The 20000-nt window shown below is 44.1% G+C and overlaps 1 protein-coding gene across 1 annotated transcript in view; it reads left to right on the top strand.

The window, feature by feature from the left end:
• The window catches only part of LOC129814526 (collagen alpha-1(XI) chain-like), a 167087-nt gene that overhangs the window by 102977 nt on the left and 44110 nt on the right, over nucleotides 1-20000 (top strand). The window contains exons 20-28 of the mRNA XM_055867712.1: nucleotides 1337-1498; nucleotides 3348-3401; nucleotides 9445-9498; nucleotides 11157-11201; nucleotides 11310-11363; nucleotides 16700-16744; nucleotides 17600-17653; nucleotides 18694-18801; nucleotides 19038-19145. Of these exons, the coding sequence (XP_055723687.1) occupies nucleotides 1337-1498; nucleotides 3348-3401; nucleotides 9445-9498; nucleotides 11157-11201; nucleotides 11310-11363; nucleotides 16700-16744; nucleotides 17600-17653; nucleotides 18694-18801; nucleotides 19038-19145 (684 nt within the window). The remainder of the gene's footprint in view (nucleotides 1-1336; nucleotides 1499-3347; nucleotides 3402-9444; nucleotides 9499-11156; nucleotides 11202-11309; nucleotides 11364-16699; nucleotides 16745-17599; nucleotides 17654-18693; nucleotides 18802-19037; nucleotides 19146-20000) is intronic.

Below are 20000 nucleotides of genomic sequence, written 5' to 3'. Positions count from 1 at the left end.
ACAAACCTGGAAAAATAGGAGGTTACGTATGAAAAGGTCTGATACTGCTTAGTCCCAGTAGGTATGAGGACTTAGTAGAACCCCAATAAGGTAATAGTGTGGTAGTCCCTTCTGATAGTCCCTGGGTGCTATTTGGGAAGGATAGCCTCTTGAAGTTGTTTCTGTGTATAAGCAGAAGGGTGTAAATGTAGAGCGCAATTAAAGGGGTGCTTTCTTTTTGTGTTGTCGTACTTGGTCTACCCCTTTTTCTCCCCCAATTGGTAGTTACAGCCTTGTCCCATCACTGCAACTCCCGTACGGACTAGGGACAGGCGAAGGTCGAGAGCCGTGCGTCCACCGAAAAACGACCCAGCCAAGCCTCACCGCTTCTTGAAACACTACTGGCTTAACCCGGAAGCCAGCCGCACCAATGTGTCGGGAGGAAACACCGTACAGCTGGCGACCGAAGTCAGCGTGCACTGCGCCCAGGCCGTCACAAAGAGTTGCTAGAACGCGACGGGACAAGGACATCACAGCCAGGAAAATCCTCCCCTAACCCGGACAATTGTGCGCCACCTCATGGGTCTCCCTGTCGCAGCCGGCTGTGACACAGCCCGGGATCGAACCCGGATCTGTAGTGACGCCTCTATCGCTGCGATGCAGTGCCTTAGACCGCTGCGCCACTCAGGAGGCCTAGGGGTGCTTTCTGATACAGGCGTTTCTTGGTACCATTAATGCTTGCCCTTGGTCTATGGCCGATTCTTTCACGTCTGCGGGGACAACAGCTATTGACAACTGTAGCATTGCGGCTAAGCCTAACCCCTTTACCTCACCTTCACATCAGTCTCCTAACCTGCCACGTTAGTTATCCTAACCCGCCATGTAAACAAATCATCTGTGTCAAGAAACCATCAGTCTTATAACACCGTAACTGATCAACGGCATTGTATTAATGGGCATATTTCCTGATATAACAGGGAACACCAAAATTAAGAAACGCCCCGATTCGCGGTCTGCAACCGCACCATATTCTGTACGAGGGTGGTTGAGAAACACATGCCAACTGCATTCTCAGGTCTGACCTGCTGATGTCAATAGATCATAATATTCTGTGACTCTGCAATTCACCATGCTACCACTAGATGTCACCATTTATCATCCCAAGTTTACAGTGTATGCATCTTATGCCTGGCTGCTCAAGTAAAATAAATAAAAGATTTAGCTTTTTTAAAAACGTTTTAAATTATTAAAGTTAGTTTGCCACTGTTAATATGACGGTGATATTCCATAATAGTCCAAGATGACCCACTGCTCAGTGAACAAAATGCATGTATTTCTATTTCCTGTGTTTTTTCAGGGAGAGGATGGTTTTCCAGGTTTCAAGGGTGACATGGGCATCAAGGGAGACAAGGGAGAGCTCGGTGTCCTAGGAACCAGAGGTGAAGACGGACCTGAAGGCCCCAAAGGTCGTTCCGGCCCCAACGGAGAGGCTGGACCCATCGGGTCGGCTGGAGAGAAGGTACTGACGCCTCACAATCACGATCGTCACTATCACTAAAACTATCACATAGCAGTAGAACTACCACTAAAACAACCACTACCACTAACCATACCACTACCACTAACCCTACCACTACCACTATCACTATCACTACCACTGTAACTAACCCTATCACTTTCACTAACCCTAACCCTATCACTATCACTACCACTACCACTAACCCTATCACTTTCACTAACCCTATCATTATCACTAACCCTACCACTACCACTAACCATATCACTATCACTAACCCTATCATTATCACTAACCCTACCACTACCACTAACCATATCACTAACACTAACCCTACCACTATCACTAACCATATCACTAACACTAACCCTACAATTAACCCTATCACTAATCCTACCACTACCACTACCACTACCACTAACCATATCACTAACACTAACCCTACCACTACCACTACCACTAACCCTACCACTACCACTAACCCTACCATTAACCCTATCACTAACCCTACCACTACCACTAACCCTACCACTACCACTAACCATATCACTAACACTAACCCTACCACTACCACTAACCCTACCATTAACCCTACCACTATCACTACCACTATCACTATCACTACCACTACCACTACCACTACCACTACCACTATCACTACCACTATCACTATCACTATCACTACTACTAACTCTACCACTATCACTATCACTAACCCTACCATTAACCCTACCACTATCACTACCACTACCACTATCACTATCACTATCACTACCACTACCACTACCACTACCACTATCACTATCACTATCACTATCACTATCCACTACCACTACCACTATCACTACCACTATCACTATCACTATCCACTACCACTACCACTACCACTACCACTATCACTATCACTATCACTACCACTACCACTACCACTACCAATACCACTACCACTACCACTATCACTACCACTACCACTACCAATACCACTACCACTATCACTATCACTATCACTATCACTATCCACTACCACTACCACTACCACTACCACTATCACTATCACTATCACTACCACTACCACTACCACTACCAATACCACTACCACTATCACTACCACTATCACTACCACTATCACTATCACTACCACTACCACTACCACTACCACTACCACTATCACTACTACTATCACTATCACTACCACTATCACTACCACTACCACTATCACTATCACTACCACTATCACTATCACTATCACTATCACTACCACTACCACTATCACTATCACTATCACTATCACTACCACTACCACTATCACTATCACTATCACTATCACTACCACTACCACTACCACTATCACTACCACTACCACTATCACTATCACTACCACTATCACTATCACTATCACTACCACTACCACTATCACTATCACTATCACTATCACTACCACTACCACTATCACTATCACTATCACTACCACTACCACTACCACTATCACTATCACTATCACTATCACTACCACTACCACTACCACTATCACTACCACTATCACTACCACTACCACTACCAATATCACTACCACTATCACTACCACTATCACTATCACTATCACTACTACTAACTCTACCACTATCACTATCACTAACCCTACCATTAACCCTACCACTATCACTATCACTACCACTACCACTACCAATATCACTACCACTATCACTATCACTACCACTATCACTATCACTATCACTACCACATACACTATCACTACTACTAACTCTACCACTAACCCTACAACTATCACTGTCACTATCCTCCCTATCTTGATCTGTTTTTAAGAACCTGTATTTTCTTTGTTGTTGTTTAGGGTAAACTTGGTGTCCCTGGATTACCCGGTTACCCAGGAAGACAAGGACCTAAGGTATGTGAAAACAGGGTGTGCGTGTGCGTGTGTGTGTGTGTGTGTGTGTGTGTGTGTGTGTGTGTGTGTGTGTGTGTGTGTGTGTGTGTGTGTGTGTGTGTGTGTGTGTGTGTGTGTGTGTGTGTGTGTGTGTGTGTGTGTGTGTGTGTGTGTGTGTGTGTGTGTGTGTGTGTGTTTATATTGCTGACTCTTCCCATCTTCCACGCCCGGAGTTATCCAATGAGGCATCTGCTGATGTCATCACCTGTCCATACTCCTTCCTGTATCTCTGAGCCACCCTTTTGGGCCCTGGTTAAAATTAGTGCGCTATCAAGTGAATAGGGTTCCACTTGGGACAGACACCCCTGTAGCAGGGACAGACACCCCTGTAGCTTGGACAGACACCCCTGTAGCTTGGGACAGACACCCCTGTCACTTGGGACAGACACCCCTGTAGCTTGAACAGACACCCCTGTAGCTTGGACAGACACCCTTGTCGCTTGGGACAGACACCCCTGTCGCTTGGGACAGACACCCCTGTAGCTTGGACAGACACCCCTGTCGCTTGGGACAGACACCCCTGTCACTTGGGACAGACACCCCTGTAGCTTGGACAGACACCCCTGTCGCTTGGGACAGACACCCCTGTCGCTTGGGACAGACACCCCTGTCACTTGGGACAGACACCCCTGTCGCTTGGGACAGACACCCCTGTCACTTGGGACAGACACCCCTGTCACTTGGGACAGACACTATGTCAGTGGAACGGTTGGTTAAACAGAGTGATTCAGTCACTCTGCTCGGGGAACGTTTGATTAAGTAGAGTGACTCAGTCACTCTGCTCGGGGAACGTTTGATTAAACAGAGTGACTCAGAAACTAGTCCCTGATTAGGAAACAAAGAAAACATGTGTTCTTTCAGCCGTCAAAGCCTGTTTTTCACATAGTTTTAGACATTGTTTTAGAAATGTTCCTAGTGTATGAAAAGGTATTTAGCCGAGGTTTGGAGTTGTTTCAACCTCTCTCTTTTCCTCCCTCTCTAAACCAGTGACTGAGTGTTATTTTTCTTGCTGCGTCGCTCTGGGAGTCTCTGGTTAACAGCTTTCCCCCAGTGTTAATTCACCAAGCTATTTGCAATCGCTTTGTATGACTTATGAGTGGAGTGCAAATCAAACTTGGCTGCTATCTTCTCCTCCTCTTCTCCCCTCTCCTCCTCTTCTCCCCTCTCCTCTCCTCCTCCTCCTCCTCTTCTCCCCCCCTCCTCCTCCTCTTCGCCCCTCTTCTCACTGTTTAGTTTAGCAGAACTTGCAACGATGTGATAAAAAATAATTAAGCCAAAGAGATCCTTCTCCCTTCCTAGCTGTCGTCACAGTTTTCTTTTATGCTGTGTGATGGAATGTTTAGTCTACACCAAGTAGCACAGTCACTGTCCTCACAAATAGCACAGTCACTGTCCTCACAAATAGCACAGTCACTGCCCTCACAAGTAGCACAGTCACTGTCCTCACAAATAGCACAGTCACTGTCCTCACAAATAGCACAGTCACTGTCCTCACAAGTAGCACAGTCACTGTCCTCACAAGTAGCACAGTCACTGTCCTCACAAGTAGCACAGTCACTGTCCTCACAAATAGCACAGTCACTGTCCTCACAAGTAGCACAGTCACTGTCCTCACAAGTAGCACAGTCACTGTCCTCACAAGTAGCACAGTCACTGTCCTCACAAGTAGCACAGTCACTGTCCTCACAAGTAGCACAGTCACTGTCCTCACAAGTAGCACAGCCTCTGTCCTCACAAGTAGCACAGTCACTGTCCTCACAAGTAGCACAGTCACTGTCCTCACAAGTAGCACAGCCTCTGTCCTCACAAGTAGCACAGTCACTGTCCTCACAAGTAGCACAGTCACTGTCCTCACAAGTAGCACAGTCACTGTCCTCACAAATAGCACAGTCACTGTCCTCACAAGTAGCACAGTCACTGTCCTCACAAGTAGAACAGTCACTGTCCTCACAAGTAGCACAGTCACTGTCCTCACAAGTAGCACAGTCACTGTCCTCACAAGTAGCACAGTCACTGTCCTCACAAGTAGCACAGTCACTGTCCTCACAAGTAGAACAGTCACTGTCCTCACAAGTAGCACAGTCACTGTCCTCACAAGTAGCACAGTCACTGTCCTCACAAATAGCACAGTCACTGTCCTCACAAGTAGCACAGTCACTGTCCTCACAAGTAGCACAGTCACTGTCCTCACAAGTAGCACAGTCACTGTCCTCACAAGTAGCACAGTCACTGTCCTCACAAGTAGCACAGTCACTGTCCTCACAAGTAGCACAGTCACTGTCCTCACAAATAGCACAGTCACTGTCCTCACAAGTAGCACAGTCACTGTCCTCACAAGTAGCACAGTCACTGTCCTCACAAATAGCACAGTCACTGTCCTCACAAATAGCACAGTCACTGTCCTCACAAATAGCACAGTCACTGTCCTCACAAGTAGCACAGTCACTGTCCTCACAAATAGCACAGTCACTGTCCTCACAAGTAGCACAGTCACTGTCCTCACAAGTAGCACAGTCACTGTCCTCACAAGTAGAATAGTCACACATATACAGGTAGACAGCTGTATGCTGTATGAGAGAGCAGGGAAATGTGCTATGAAGCACATCAACTATAACACGGAACCCAAACCGGTTGAGCGCGTGCGCCATCGTGTATAAATGTATTTTGTCCCCCCACACCAAACACGATCACGACACGCAGGTTAAAATATCAAAACAAACTCTGAACCAATTACAATAATTTGGGGACAGGTCGAAAAGCATTAAATATTTATGGCAAGCTAGCTTGCACAAGCTAGCTAATTCGTCCTATTTAGCTAGCTTGCTGTTGCTAGATAATTTATCCTGGGATATAAACATTGAGTTGGTTTTTTGCCTGAAATGCACAAGGTCCTCTACTCCGATAATTCATCCACACATAAAACGGACAACCGAATCGTTTCTAGTCATCTCTCCTCCTTCCAGGCTTTTTCCTTCTCTTGACTTTATATTGCGATTGGCATCGTTCATAAATTAGGTGCATTACCGCCACTGACCTCGTTCGTCTTTCAGTCACCCACGTGGGTATGACCAATGAGGAGATGGCACGTGGGTACCTGCTTCTATAAACCAAGGAGGAGATGGGAGAGGCAGGACTTGCAGCGCGATCTGCATCACAAATAGAACTGACTTCTATTTTAGCCCTTGGCAACACAGATGCTGGTTGGCGTGCGCGAGCAGTGGGGGCACAATAATTGAATAATATAGATTTCTACATTTATTTTGCACGCGATGCGAGCGGTGTAGTCAGAGTATAACTATTTTTCTTAATTTATCTGTATTTTCAATCCTACTTGAAGGGATACCACATTGGTAAACTCATGGATTTCATTCTTTAGTCAACATGGTGATTATCATGCCACAGTGAGCACTTTGCTGGGTCATTTATTTGACTGGTATTGTGATGGCCATCAATGTGGCAACAGCTAAATGGCTGATGTGTATCAGACAGTATCAACCTCATCTTTCTCTCATATGTCTTTGTTTACAACTGTGTGCTAACAAGCTAGCGCCGCTTAGGTTTTTAGCAAGACAAGACAAAACCCTTTTAGCCCTGTGTCCCTTTCTATTCTGTGTGAGGCTTGATTATATTGGACAGAGGTCACTTGAAATGTAGCATCTATTCCTGCCTCTATCCATTTCTCTTCTTCATCTCTCTATCCATTTCTCTTCTCCATCTCTCTATCCATCTCTCTTCTCAATCTCTCTCTATCCATCTCTCTGCTCCATCTCTCTTCTCCATCTCTCTATCCGTTTCTCTTCTCCATCTCTCTATCCGTTTCTCTTCTTCATCTCTCTATCCATTTCTCTTCTCCATCTCTCTTCTCCATCTCTCTATCCATTTCTCTTCTCCATCTCTCTATCCATTTCTCTTCTCCATCTCTCTATCCATCTCTCTATCCATCTCTCTTCTCCATCTCTATCCATCTCTCTATCCATCTCTCTCTCCATCTCTCTATCTATCTCTCTTCTTCATCTCTCTATCCATCTCTCTATCCATCTCTCTCTCCATCTCTCTATCCATCTCTCTTCTTCATCTCTCTATCCATCTCTCTATCAATCTCTCTTATTCCTGCCTCTATCCATCTCTCTCCATCTCTCTATCCATCTCTCTTCTCCATCTCTATCCATTTCTCTTCTCCATCTCTCTATCCACCTCTCTTCTCCATCTCTCTATCCATCTCTCTTCTTCATCTCTCTATCCATCTCTCTGCTCCATCTCTCTATCCATCTCTCTATCCAATTCTCTTCTTCATCTCTCTATCCATCTCTCTTATTCCTGCCTCTATCCATCTCTCTCCATCTCTCTATCCATCTCTCTTCTCCATCTCTATCCATTTCTCTTCTCATCTCTCTATCCATTTCTCTTCTCCATCTCTCTATCCATTTATCTTCTCTATCCATTTATCTTCTCCATCTCTCTATCCATTTCTCTTCTCCATCTCTTTATCCATTTCTCTTCTCCATCTCTCTATCCATCTCTCTTCTCCATCTCTCTATCCATCTCTCTTCTCCATCTCTCTATCCATCTCTCTATCCATCTCTCTTCTCCATCTCTCTATCCATCTCTCTTATTCCTGCCTCTATCCATTTCTCTTCTCCATCTCTCTTCTCCATCTCTCTTCTCCATCTCTCTTCTCCATCTCTCTTCTCCATCTCTCTTCTCCATCTCTCTTCTCCATTTCTCTTCTCCATCTCTCTATCCATCTCTCTTCTCCATCTCTCTATCCATCTCTCTTCTCCATCTCTATCCATTTCTCTTCTCCATCTCTCTTCTCCATCTCTCTTCTCCATCTCTCTTCTCCATCTCTCTATCCATTTCTCTTCTCCATCTCTCTATCCATTTCTCTTCTCCATCTCTCTATCCATCTCTCTTCTCCATCTCTCTATCCATTTCTCTTCTCCATCTCTCTATCCATTTCTCTTCTCCATCTCTCTATCCATCTCTCTTCTCCATCCCTCTATCCATCTCTCTCCATCTCTCTCTCCATCTCTCTTATTCCTGCCTCTATCCATCTCTCTCCATCTCTCTTCTCCATCTCTCTCTCCATCTCTCTTATTCCTGCCTCTATCCATCTCTCTCCATCTCTCTATCCATCTCTCTCCATCTCTCTATCCATCTCTCTATCCATCTCTCTTCTCCATCTCTCTCTCCATCTCTCTTATTCCTGCCTCTATCCATCTCTCTCCATCTCTCTCTCCATCTCTCTTATTCCTGCCTCTATCCATCTCTCTCCATCTCTCTCTCCATCTCTCTTATTCCTGCCTCTTCTCCATCTCTCTCTCCATCTCTCTATCCATCTCTCTCCATCTCTCTCTCCATCTCTCTTCTCCATCTCTCTATCCATCTCTCTTCTCCATCTCTCTCCATCTCTCTTATTCCTGCCTCTATCCATCTCTCTCCATCTCTCTATCCATCTCTCTTCTCCATCTCTCTTATTCCTGCCTCTATCCATCTCTCTCCATCTCTCTCCATCTCTCTATCCATCTCTCTTATTCCTGCCTCTATCCATCTCTCTCCATCTCTCTATCCATCTCTCTTCTCCATCTCTCTTATTCCTGCCTCTATCCATCTCTATCCATCTCTCTCCATCTCTCTATCCATCTCTCTTATTCCTGCCTCTATCCATCTCTCTCCATCTCTCTCCATCTCTCTATCCATCTCTCTTATTCCTGCCTCTCTCCATCTCTCTCCATCTCTCTATCAATCTCTCTCCATCTCTCTCTCCATCTCTCTTATTCCTGCCTCTCTCCATCTCTCTCCATCTCTCTCCATCTCTCTCTCCATCTCTCTTATTCCTGCCTCTATCCATCTCTCTCCATCTCTCTCTCCATCTCTCTTATTCCTGCCTCTCTCCATCTCTCTCCATCTCTCTATCCATCTCTCTCCATCTCTCTCTCCATCTCTTTTCTTCCTCTCTCCCTGTATTGCTCCTTCTGTTCTCTTACCATCTCTCCGTTCACAGGGCTCCAGTGGCTTCCCTGGATTCCTCGGATCCAACGGAGAGAAAGGAGGAAGGGTGAGGCTCTTCAGATCATTCCATTACTTACGACTTTCTTTTCAAAGACTTCTATCGTAACATGTCTCGTCACCCTCCATGACATCAGTCTGAAATACTCTTGTGGAGCTACAGTCCTTAACCTCCAAGTAGAAGTAAAAGTAAAGTACGACAAAGTAAAGTACGGCAAGTTGATTCAAGAAGAACTACTGCCAAAGTAAAGTAGGACGAGTAGAGTAGGGGAAAACTACTGCCAAAGTAAAGTAGGACAAGTAGAGTAGGGGAAAACTACTGCCAAAGTAAAGTAGGACAAGTAGAGTAGGGGAAAACTACTGCCAAAGTAAAGTAGGACGAGTAGAGTAGGGGAAAACTACTGCCAAAGTAAAGTAGGACAAGTAGAGTCAAGAAGAACTACTGCCGATGTAAAGTAGGACAAGTAGAGTCAAGAATAACTACTGCCGATGTAAAGAATCAAGTCAGTACAACTCAATAGTAGGGGAAGTGGAACATCGAAGTCTAGCACTACAGGAGTCCAGAGGGGAGAGGATGGTTGGAGAGGAGAGGAGGGAGGAGAGGGGAGGGAGAGAGGAGAAGTCTAGCACTGCCCAGCAGGAGTCCAGTGAAGAGAGGATGGTTGGAGGGGAGAGGAGGGAGGAGAGAGGGGGAGAGAGGAGAAGAGAGGAGAAGAGGTGGGGGGTTATTGGGGGGGAAGTAAGAAGGGGGAGAGGAAATTGGTTAAAAAAAAAGCTCCTTTCCTCTCAAACAGACAGACAGACAGACAGGTGAGGAGTGAGAAGTAGACAGATACATTCCCAAATGGTACCCTATTCCCTATATAGTGCACTACTTTACACTAGGGATCTATGGGGACCTAGTGCACTAAATAGGGAATGGAGTGCCATTTGGGACACTAACCCTAGACACCTCAGGAGCCAATATGCCAGAGCTGACAGGCAGGTCACGCTGTCAACCCAAGCGCCTCTGGGTAATGTGGGTATATGTCAACTCACCACGTGCCCTGATTTTCTGATTTATTTCTCTAAAAGATGTTGCAGATTCTTTTATCTCATTCGTCCACAGAGCAGTGGAGGAGTCTGTCTGAGGAGCTATAGTGTGTTGGAATGATCTTAACAGTGTGTGTAGAGATTCATCTGTGATTACTGTTTGCCTCGTGTTTATCAGTCAATATATAACTGTATCGGGTTATGGAACCCTTACCTGTCCCAGACCTGCTGTTTTCAACTCTTAATGATCGGCTATGAAAAGCCAACTGACATTTATTCCTGATTATTATTTGACCATGCTTGTTATTTATGAACATTTTAAACATCTTGGCCATGTTCTGTTATAATCTCCACCCGGGCACAGCCAGAAGAGGACTGGCCACCCCTCATAGCCTGGTTCCTCTCTAGGTTTCTTCCTAGGTTCCGGCCTTTCTAGGGAGTTTTTCCCTAGCCACCGTGCTTCTACACCTGCATTGCTTGCTGTTTGGGGTTTTAGGCTGGGTTTCTGTACAGCACTTCGAGATATTAGCTGATGTACGAAGGGCTTTATAAATAAATTTGATTGATTGATATCCTTTCTATTGAACTTATATCAAGTTTGATTGTTTGTTTGTACTTTGAACCCCCCTAGTCTCACGAATTAAAGAGGTTTGTGTGGTTGTGGGTGTTTTTCAGGGTATCGCTGGTAAATCTGGACCCAGAGGACAACGTGGCCCAACGGTAAGAACCTGGAAATTCGTAATTCGGTCCGCAGTCTATTCTCTCTCTAACACAACACCTTCTCTGACTTGCTAGATGATTGGTCTTCTCTGTGTTCCTGTAATCTAGGGTCCCCGTGGTGGAAGAGGTGCCAAGGGACCAACTGGAAAGCCAGGTGCTAAGGTCAGTTATATCTGTCTCTAACTCAGGTTGAAGATAAGTGTCATCTAACCAGGACGATGTCCCATCCAGAAACAACTTCTAGACATATTGGTTCTATGATTCATGGCAAACTACATCAAGTGCAGCTCAGATGTTTGAAAGTATTTAACATGATTTGACCCGGGTCTACTTTACATTATAATAATAATAATAATAATACTAATAATGGTAATAACTTTATTTGTGTAGCGCTTTTCAATACTAGTAAGAAAGTGCATCACATCATACAATAATACAATTAAATAAAAGTACAGTTGTGGCCCAAAGTTTGACACAAATAAAAATCTTCACAAAGTCTGCTGCTTTAGTGTCTTTAGATATTTTTGTCAAGATGTTACTATGGAATACTGAAGTATAATTACAAGCATTTCATAAGTGTCAGAGGCTTCTTCTTTTGTTACCTTTATTTAACTAGGCAAGTCAGTTACGAACAAATTCTTATTTTCAATGACGGCCTAGGAACAGTGGGTTAACTGCCTTGTTCAGGGGCAGAATGACAAGTACATGAAGTTGATGCAAAGAGTCAATATTTGCAGCGTTGACCCTTATTTTTCATTTTCTGTCAATCAACTTCTGGGCCACATGCTGACTGATGGCAGCCCATTCTTGCATAATCAATGCTTGGAGTTTGTCAGAATTTGTGGGTTTTTGTTTGTCCACCTGCGTCTTGAGGATTGACCACAAGTTCTCAATGGGATTAAGGTCTGGGGAGTTTCCTCGCCATGGACCCAAAATGTCGATATTTTGTTCCCCGAGCCACTTAGTTATCACTTTTGCCTTATGGCAAGGTGCTAAATCATACTGGAAAAGGCATTGTTTGTCACCAAACTGTTCCTGGATGGTTGGGAGAAGTTGCTATCGGAGGATGTGTTGGTTCCATTCTTTATTCATGGCTGTGTTCTTAGGCAAAATTGAATGGTCTCAGGATGCTTTACTGTTGGCATGACACAGGACTGATGGTAGCGCTCACCGTGTCTTCTCCAGACAAGCTTTTTTCCGGATGCCCCAAACAATTGGACAGGGGATTCATCGGAGAAAAGGACTTTACCCCAGTCCTCAGCAGTCCAATCCCTGTACCTTTTGCAGAATATCAGTCTTTACCTGATGTTTTTCCTGGAGAGAAGTGGCTTCTTTGCTAACCTTCTTGACACCAGGCCATCATCCAAAAGTCTTCGCCTCACTGTGCGTGCAGATGCACTCACACCTGCCTGCTGCCATTCCTGAGCAAGCTCTGTACTGGTGGTGCCCCGATCCCGCAGCCGAATCAACTTTAGGATACGGTCCTAGTACTTTCTGGACTTTCTTGGGTGCCCTGAAGCCTTCCTCACAAGACTTGAACCACTCTCCTTGAAGTTCTTGATGATCCGATAAATGGTTGATTTAACCTGTTATGCAATGTCGGTACACTTATGACAACATCCAGCTCTATTGCAGGGCGCGAAATTCAAAATCTATTTTTTTTAAATATTTAACTTTCACACATTAACAAGTCCAATACAGCATTTGAAAGATAAACATCTTGTCAATCCAGCCAACATGTCCGATTTTTTAAATGTTTTACAGAGAAAACACCACATATATTTATGTTAGCTCACCACCAAATAAAAAGGTGGACAGACATGTAGGAGCAGCACAAGTATGATTCAAGTAGCATGCACAAGCCAACCTAACTAACCTAGAACCAACCTAAACAACCTAGAAAAAACTACCTCAGATGACAGTCCTATAACATGTTACACAATAAATCTATGTTTTGTTCATAAAATGTGCATATTTTAGCTATAAATCAGTTTTACATTACTGCTCCCATCATAGCTACATCATAGCTACAGTCTGAAATCGCACGGGAGTAGCCAGAGAAAATACAGACACCAACGTCAACTACTAATTACACCTCATAAAACATTTCAGAAAAACATATGGTGGATAGCTAATGAAAGACAAAGATCGTGCCAATATTTCCGATTTTTGAAGTGTTTTACAGCGAAAACACAATATATCGTTATATTAGCTTACAACATTAGCTAGCATACGGCAGCATTGATTCTAATCAAACGCTAGCATAGCACAGTTCGACAGATATCCTGTTTGGCGTGCAAGCCCGACCTCGGACCGAAAATGACACCCCTGCAGGGCGCGAAATTCAAAATCTATTTTTTAAAAATATTTAACTTTTACACATTAACAAGTCCAATACAGCATTTGAAAGATAAACATCTTGTCAATCCAGCCAACATGTCCGATTTTTTAAATGTTTTACAGAGAAAACACCACATATATTTATGTTAGCTCACCACCAAATACAAAAGTGGACAGACACGTATGAATTATGATTATGAAGTATGAATTATGATTGAAGTAGCATGCACAACCAACCGAAATAAACTAAAACCAACCTAAAGAGCCCAGAAAAAACGACCTCAGATGACAGTCATATAACATGTTACACAATAAATCTATGTTTTGTTCATAAAAAGTGCATATTTTAGCTATAAATCAGTTTTACATTGATGCTACCCAAAAATGCTAATACATAGCTTGAGTCTGAATCCAGCCGGGAGTAGCCAGAGAAAATACATACACCAACGTCGGCTACTAATTACACCTCATAAAACATTTCAGAAAAACATATGGTGGATAACTAATGAAAGACAGATATCTTGTGAATACAGACAACATTTCCGATTTTTGAAGTGTTTTACAGCGAAAACACAATATATCGTTATATTAGCTAACATCATAAGCTAGCATAAGGCAGCATTGATTCTAGTCAAGCGCTAGCCTAGCACAGTTAGCAGAGTTAGCATTCAACAGTTCGACATATATATGAAAAAGCATCCCAAATTGGGTCTTATCTTTCTTGGTACTCCATCAGAATGTTGTAACGGGGTCCAATGTCCAGTAGAGTCTTTAGTTGGGTTCCAGAACGAATTATTTCCCTCTTTGGTTAGCTAGCACGATAGCATTGCTGCGCCAGAAAGCGTTTCTTCAAAAAATTCTTCCGTCGTTTCACATCTAAAGTCCAGAATAAATTGCAATAATATAATTAAAGTATATTGAAAAAACATACTTTAGGATGATTTTGTGACATGTAGCAAATAATATCGTAGTCAGGCATCATATTCAACGTTATCTACCTTGTTCCAGAAGCCGAGATCAAATTATCCTTCGCACCCGGATTTTTATTTTAACTGCGCAGGTCTCACAAGAAGTTGTGTTATTCAGTCCAGGGACGAGATATTCGACTCCTTTCAATTCTCACTTCCGCATTACAGTCTGACGAACGCCTCTGACGTGTTTATATGGTCCCAAGTCAAATGGCCTTTTATAGAGAAGGTCTTAAAGAGACACATCGCATTTTGGGAAACTCAATTCGGCTGGGAAAATGGCTGTAAAAATATTTCTGTTCGACTTAGAGAAACAATTCAAACCTTTTTAGAAACTACAGACTGTTATCTATCCAACAGTAGTAAATATATGCATATTGGAAAATAAAAAGTTTCTTAGGAGGCCGTTTGAAAATGTGCACACATTTTCCAGTTTTTTCAATATTCAGCGTGCAGCCATAACAGGTTAAATGAAAAAGCATCCCAAATTGGGTCCTTATCTTTGTTGATATTCCATCAGAATGTTGTAAAGGGGTCCATTGTCCAGTACAGTCTTTAGTTGGGTTCCAGAACGAAATATTTCCATCTTGAATTAGCAAGCACAATGGCCGTGCGGCGCTAATCTCTCTTTCTTCAAAAAATTCTTGCATCACATCACGTCTAAAGTCCAGAATAAATTTCAATAATATAATTAAAGTATATTGAAAAAACATACTTTAGGATGATTTTGTGACATGTATCAAATAATATCGTAGCCAGAGATCATATTCACCTTTACCGAGCGTCTTCCATGAGCCGAGTCCATTTTCTAAATCGTGCCCAGAATTTTTTTTGAAGTGCGCAGGTCTCACTACAAGATGTTGTGTTCAGCCCCTGGAAGAGATATTCAACTGCTTTCTTCTCTCACTTCCGCATTACACCCAGATGAAGGCGTATGACGTGTTTCTATGGTCCTAAGTGACATGACCTTTTATAGACAAGGTCTTAAAGAGAGACATTGCATTTGGAAATCTCAATTCCGGATAGGAAATCGTCTGTAAAAATAGTTCTGTTCCACTTAGAGAAATAATTCAAACGTTTTTAGAAACGAGAGACTGTTTTCTATCCAATAGTAGTAAATATATGCATATTGTAAGATCAAAAATTTCTTAAGAGGCCGTTTGAAAATGTGCACATATTTTCCAGTTTTTTCAATATTCACCCTGCAGCCATAAGAAGTTTTTAAGTGCAAAGGCCTTTTTGTGCAAAGCAATGATGACGGCACGAGTTTCCTTGCAGGTAACCATGGTTGACAGAGGAAGAACAATGATTCCAAGCACCACCCTCCTTTTGAAGCTTCCAGTCAGCATGACAGAGTGATCTCCAGCCTTGTCCTCGTCAACACTCACACCTGTGTTAACGAGAGAATCACTGACATGATGTCAGCTGGTACTTTTGTGGCAGGGCTGAAATGCAGTGGAAATTCTTTTTGGGGGGATTCAGTTCATTTGCATGGCAAAGAGGGACTTTGCTATTAATTGCAATTCATCTGATCACTCTTCATAACATTCTGGAGTATATGCAAATTGCCATCATACAAGCGGAGGCAGCAGACTTTTCGAAAATTCATATTTGTGTCATTCTCAAAACTTTTGGCCACGACTGTACTAACAAACAAAAACTTGAAGAAAAAAAAGAAAAGAAAAAAAGATAGCTATTTAAAAGCTTACATTAAAATCATCTTTCTAAAATTATGTGTTCCGCAGGGATTTAAAAAGAGGCACTGAGTCTGCAAGCCTGATCTCTGGCAGACCATTCCACAGTCTAGGGGCCCTAATGGAAAATGCCGGGTCTCCTTTAGTTGTTCATCTCTTCACTTGTAAAGAGTAGCTACGCTCGCTTGGTCACTGGGTCTGATTGGTAAATAGAGCTGTTTGTCATCCGCATAGCAGCAAAACTGAATGCTACGATTGTGGATGATGTCACCAAGAGGAAGGATATACAGGGGACAAAGGATGGGCCCCAGAACTGACCCCTAAGGGACACAATAGTCAAAAAGGTGCTGGGGATGATACGGAACCACCCGTGCTCATTAAGGAACATCTGCCACAAAGATATGACCTGAAGCAGTCAAGGACAAAGCCGGAGATTCCCACCCATCTCTCCAGCCTATGAAGAGTCTATATCTGACTGTGTTTGTCTGCTCCACAGGGAACATCAGGCAACGACGGACCTCCCGGTGGATCAGGAGAGAGAGTGAGTACTAAATAAATGTATTCTGTTCTATTGCAAAGAATCTGAGGAGATCTTTTAGTTTGTTTTAGTTTGGAGGCCATTGGGAGAAGGTTGAGGATAAAGGATGGTTTTAGTTTGGAGGCCATTGGGAGGAGGTTGAGGATAAAAGATGGTTTTAGTTTGGAGGCCATTGGGAGGAGGTTGAGGATAAAGGATGGTTTTAGTTTGGAGGCCATTGGGAGGAGGTTGAGGATAAAGGATGGTTTTAGTTTGGAGGCCATTGGGAGGAGGTTGAGGATAAAGGATGGTTTTAGTTTGGAGGCCATTGGGAGGAGGTTGAGGATAAAGGATGGTTTTAGTTTGGAGGCCATTGGGAGGATGTGTGAGGATAAAGGATGGTTTTAGTTTGGAGGCCATTGGGAGGAGGTTGAGGATAAAGGATGGTTTTAGTTTGGAAGCCATTGGGAGGAGGTGTGAGGATAAAGGATGGTTTTAGTTTGGAGGCCATTGGGAGGAGGTTGAGGATAAAGGATGGTTTTAGTTTGGAGGCCATTGGGAGGAGGTTGAGGATAAAGGATGGTTTTAGTTTGGAGGCCATTGGGAGGAGGTTGAGGATAAAGGATGGTTTTAGTTTGGAGGCCATTGGGAGGAGGTGTGAGGATAAAGGATGGTTTTAGTTTGGAAGCCATTGGGAGGAGGTTGAGGATAAAGGATGGTTTTAGTTTGGAAGCCATTGGGAGGAGGTGTGAGGATAAAGGATGGTTTTAGTTTGGAAGCCATTGGGAGGAGGTTGAGGATAAAGGATGGTTTTAGTTTGGAGGCCATTGGGAGGAGGTTGAGGATAAAGGAAGTTCATTTCTTCTTCTTTTATCTCAGGGACCTCAAGGACCACAGGGGCCAGTCGGCTTCCCAGGACCTAAGGGCCCTAATGTAAGTACCCTTCCCAGAACCTAAGTGCCCTAATGTAAGTACCCTTCCCAGAACCTAAGGGCCCAAATGTAAGTACCCTTCCCAGGACCTAAGGGCCCTAATGTAAGTACCCTTCCCAGGACCTAAGGGCCCTAATGTAAGTACCCTTCCCAGAACCTAAGGGCCCTAACCTATGTACCCTTCCCAGAACCTAAGGGCCCTAATGTAAGTACCCTTCCCAGAACCTAAGGGCCCTAACCTATGTACCCTTCCCAGAACCTAAGGGCCCTAACCTATGTACCCTTCCCAGAACCTAAGGGCCCTAACCTATGTACCCTTCCCAGAACCTAAGGGCCCTAACCTATGTACCCTTCCCAGGACCTAAGGGCCCTAATGTAAGTACCCTTCCCAGAACCTAAGGGCCCTAATGTAAGTACCCTTCCCAGGACCTAAGGGCCCTAACCTATGTACCCTTCCCAGAACCTAAGGGCCCTAATGTAAGTACCCTTCCCAGAACCTAAGGGCCCTAATGTAAGTACCCTTCCCAGAACCTAAGGGCCCTAATGTAAGTACACTTCCCCGAACCTAAGGGCCCTAATGTAAGTACCCTTCCCAGGACCTAAGGGCCCTAACGTAAGTACCCTTCCCAGAACCTAAGGGCCCTAATGTAAGTACCCTTCCCAGGACCTAAGGGCCCTAATGTAAGTGCCCTTCCCAGAACCTAAGGGCCCTAATGTAAGTACCCTTCCCAGAACCTAAGGGCTCTAACCTATGTACCCTTCCCAGAACCTAAGGGCCCTAATGTAAGTACCCTTCCCAGAACCTAAGGGCCCTAACCTATGTACCCTTCCCAGGACCTAAGGGCCCTAATGTAAGTACCCTTCCCAGAACCTAAGGGCCCTAATGTAAGTACCCTTCCCAGAACCTAAGGGCCCTAACCTATGTACCCTTCCCTCTCCTTTAAAATAGCTGATGGTACTACAGTATGTATTACACTATCATTCTACTTCAGAAATGTGGTCCCTATTATTAACTGAACCTGTCCATCTCATCTCCCTCAGGGGCCCCCAGGTAAAGACGGAACGCCTGGTCACCCTGGGCAGAGAGGAGAGACAGGTTTCCAGGGAAAGACTGGCCCACCTGGGCCTGGAGGGGTTGTAGGACCTCAGGTAGGCTCAAATACTACACACTACAAACTACACACTACACACTATATACTATATGCTACACAATACACACTAAACATGTTCATCAGGACACTAGGGAAATGAACCTGTAATCCTTCACACACTAAATGATTTGTAAAACCTTACTTGAAAAGCTTTGAATCACTTGTTTACTGTCATCTAATAAGTATAAACAGGTGATACAGTATGTAACCTGGTGTTGTGTCTCTGTCTGACAGGGACCAACGGGAGAGACCGGCGGCATCGGAGAGAGAGGACACCCTGGTTCCCCTGGACCCCCCGGAGAGCAAGGTTTACCTGGAGCTGCTGGGAAAGAAGGAGGAAAGGTAAACAAACTCCCCCTATGACTTGACAATGGTCTCACCCGGCCAAAGCATATTATGAAGAAAATGGTTGGGGGGTGGGGGTGGTTGAAAACACAATCACAACTGAGCTTTGTCTATTGAAATGCCAGAATAGGAACAATGAATAACAGAGAGACTGGGGTGATACAGGAATAGAACAGAGAGAGAGACTGGGGTGATACAGGAATATAACAGAGAGACTGGGGTGATACAGGAATATAACAGAGAGACTGGGGTGATACAGGAATATAACAGAGAGACTGGGGTGATACAGGAATAGAACAGAGAGAGTGGGGTGATACAGGAATAGAACAGAGCGACTGGGGTGATACAGGAATATAACAGAGAGAGAGACTGGGGTGATACAGGAATAGAACAGAGAGAGAGACTGGGGTGATACAGGAATAGAACAGAGAGACTGGGGTGATACAGGAATAGAACAGAGAGAGAGACTGGGGTGATACAGGAATAGAACAGAGAGACTGGGGTGATACAGGAATAGAACAGAGAGACTGGGGTGATACAGGAATAGAACAGAGAGAGACTGGGGTGATACAGGAATATAACAGAGAGACTGGGGTGATACAGGAATATAACAGAGAGACTGGGGTGATACAGGAATATAACAGAGAGACTGGGGTGATACAGGAATATAACAGAGAGACTGGGGTGATACAGGAATAGAACAGAGAGAGACTGGGGTGATACAGGAATAGAACAGAGAGACTGGGGTGATACAGGAATAGAACAGAGAGACTGGGGTGATACAGGAATAGAACAGAGAGACTGGGGTGATACAGGAATATAACAGAGAGACTGGGGTGATACAGGAATAGA

The sequence above is a fragment of the Salvelinus fontinalis genome, chromosome 17, assembly GCF_029448725.1.
Source record: "Salvelinus fontinalis isolate EN_2023a chromosome 17, ASM2944872v1, whole genome shotgun sequence".
Taxonomy (NCBI): domain Eukaryota; kingdom Metazoa; phylum Chordata; class Actinopteri; order Salmoniformes; family Salmonidae; genus Salvelinus; species Salvelinus fontinalis.
Note: the sequence above shows the minus strand (reverse complement) of the source record. Positions and strands in the feature narration are given on the sequence as shown.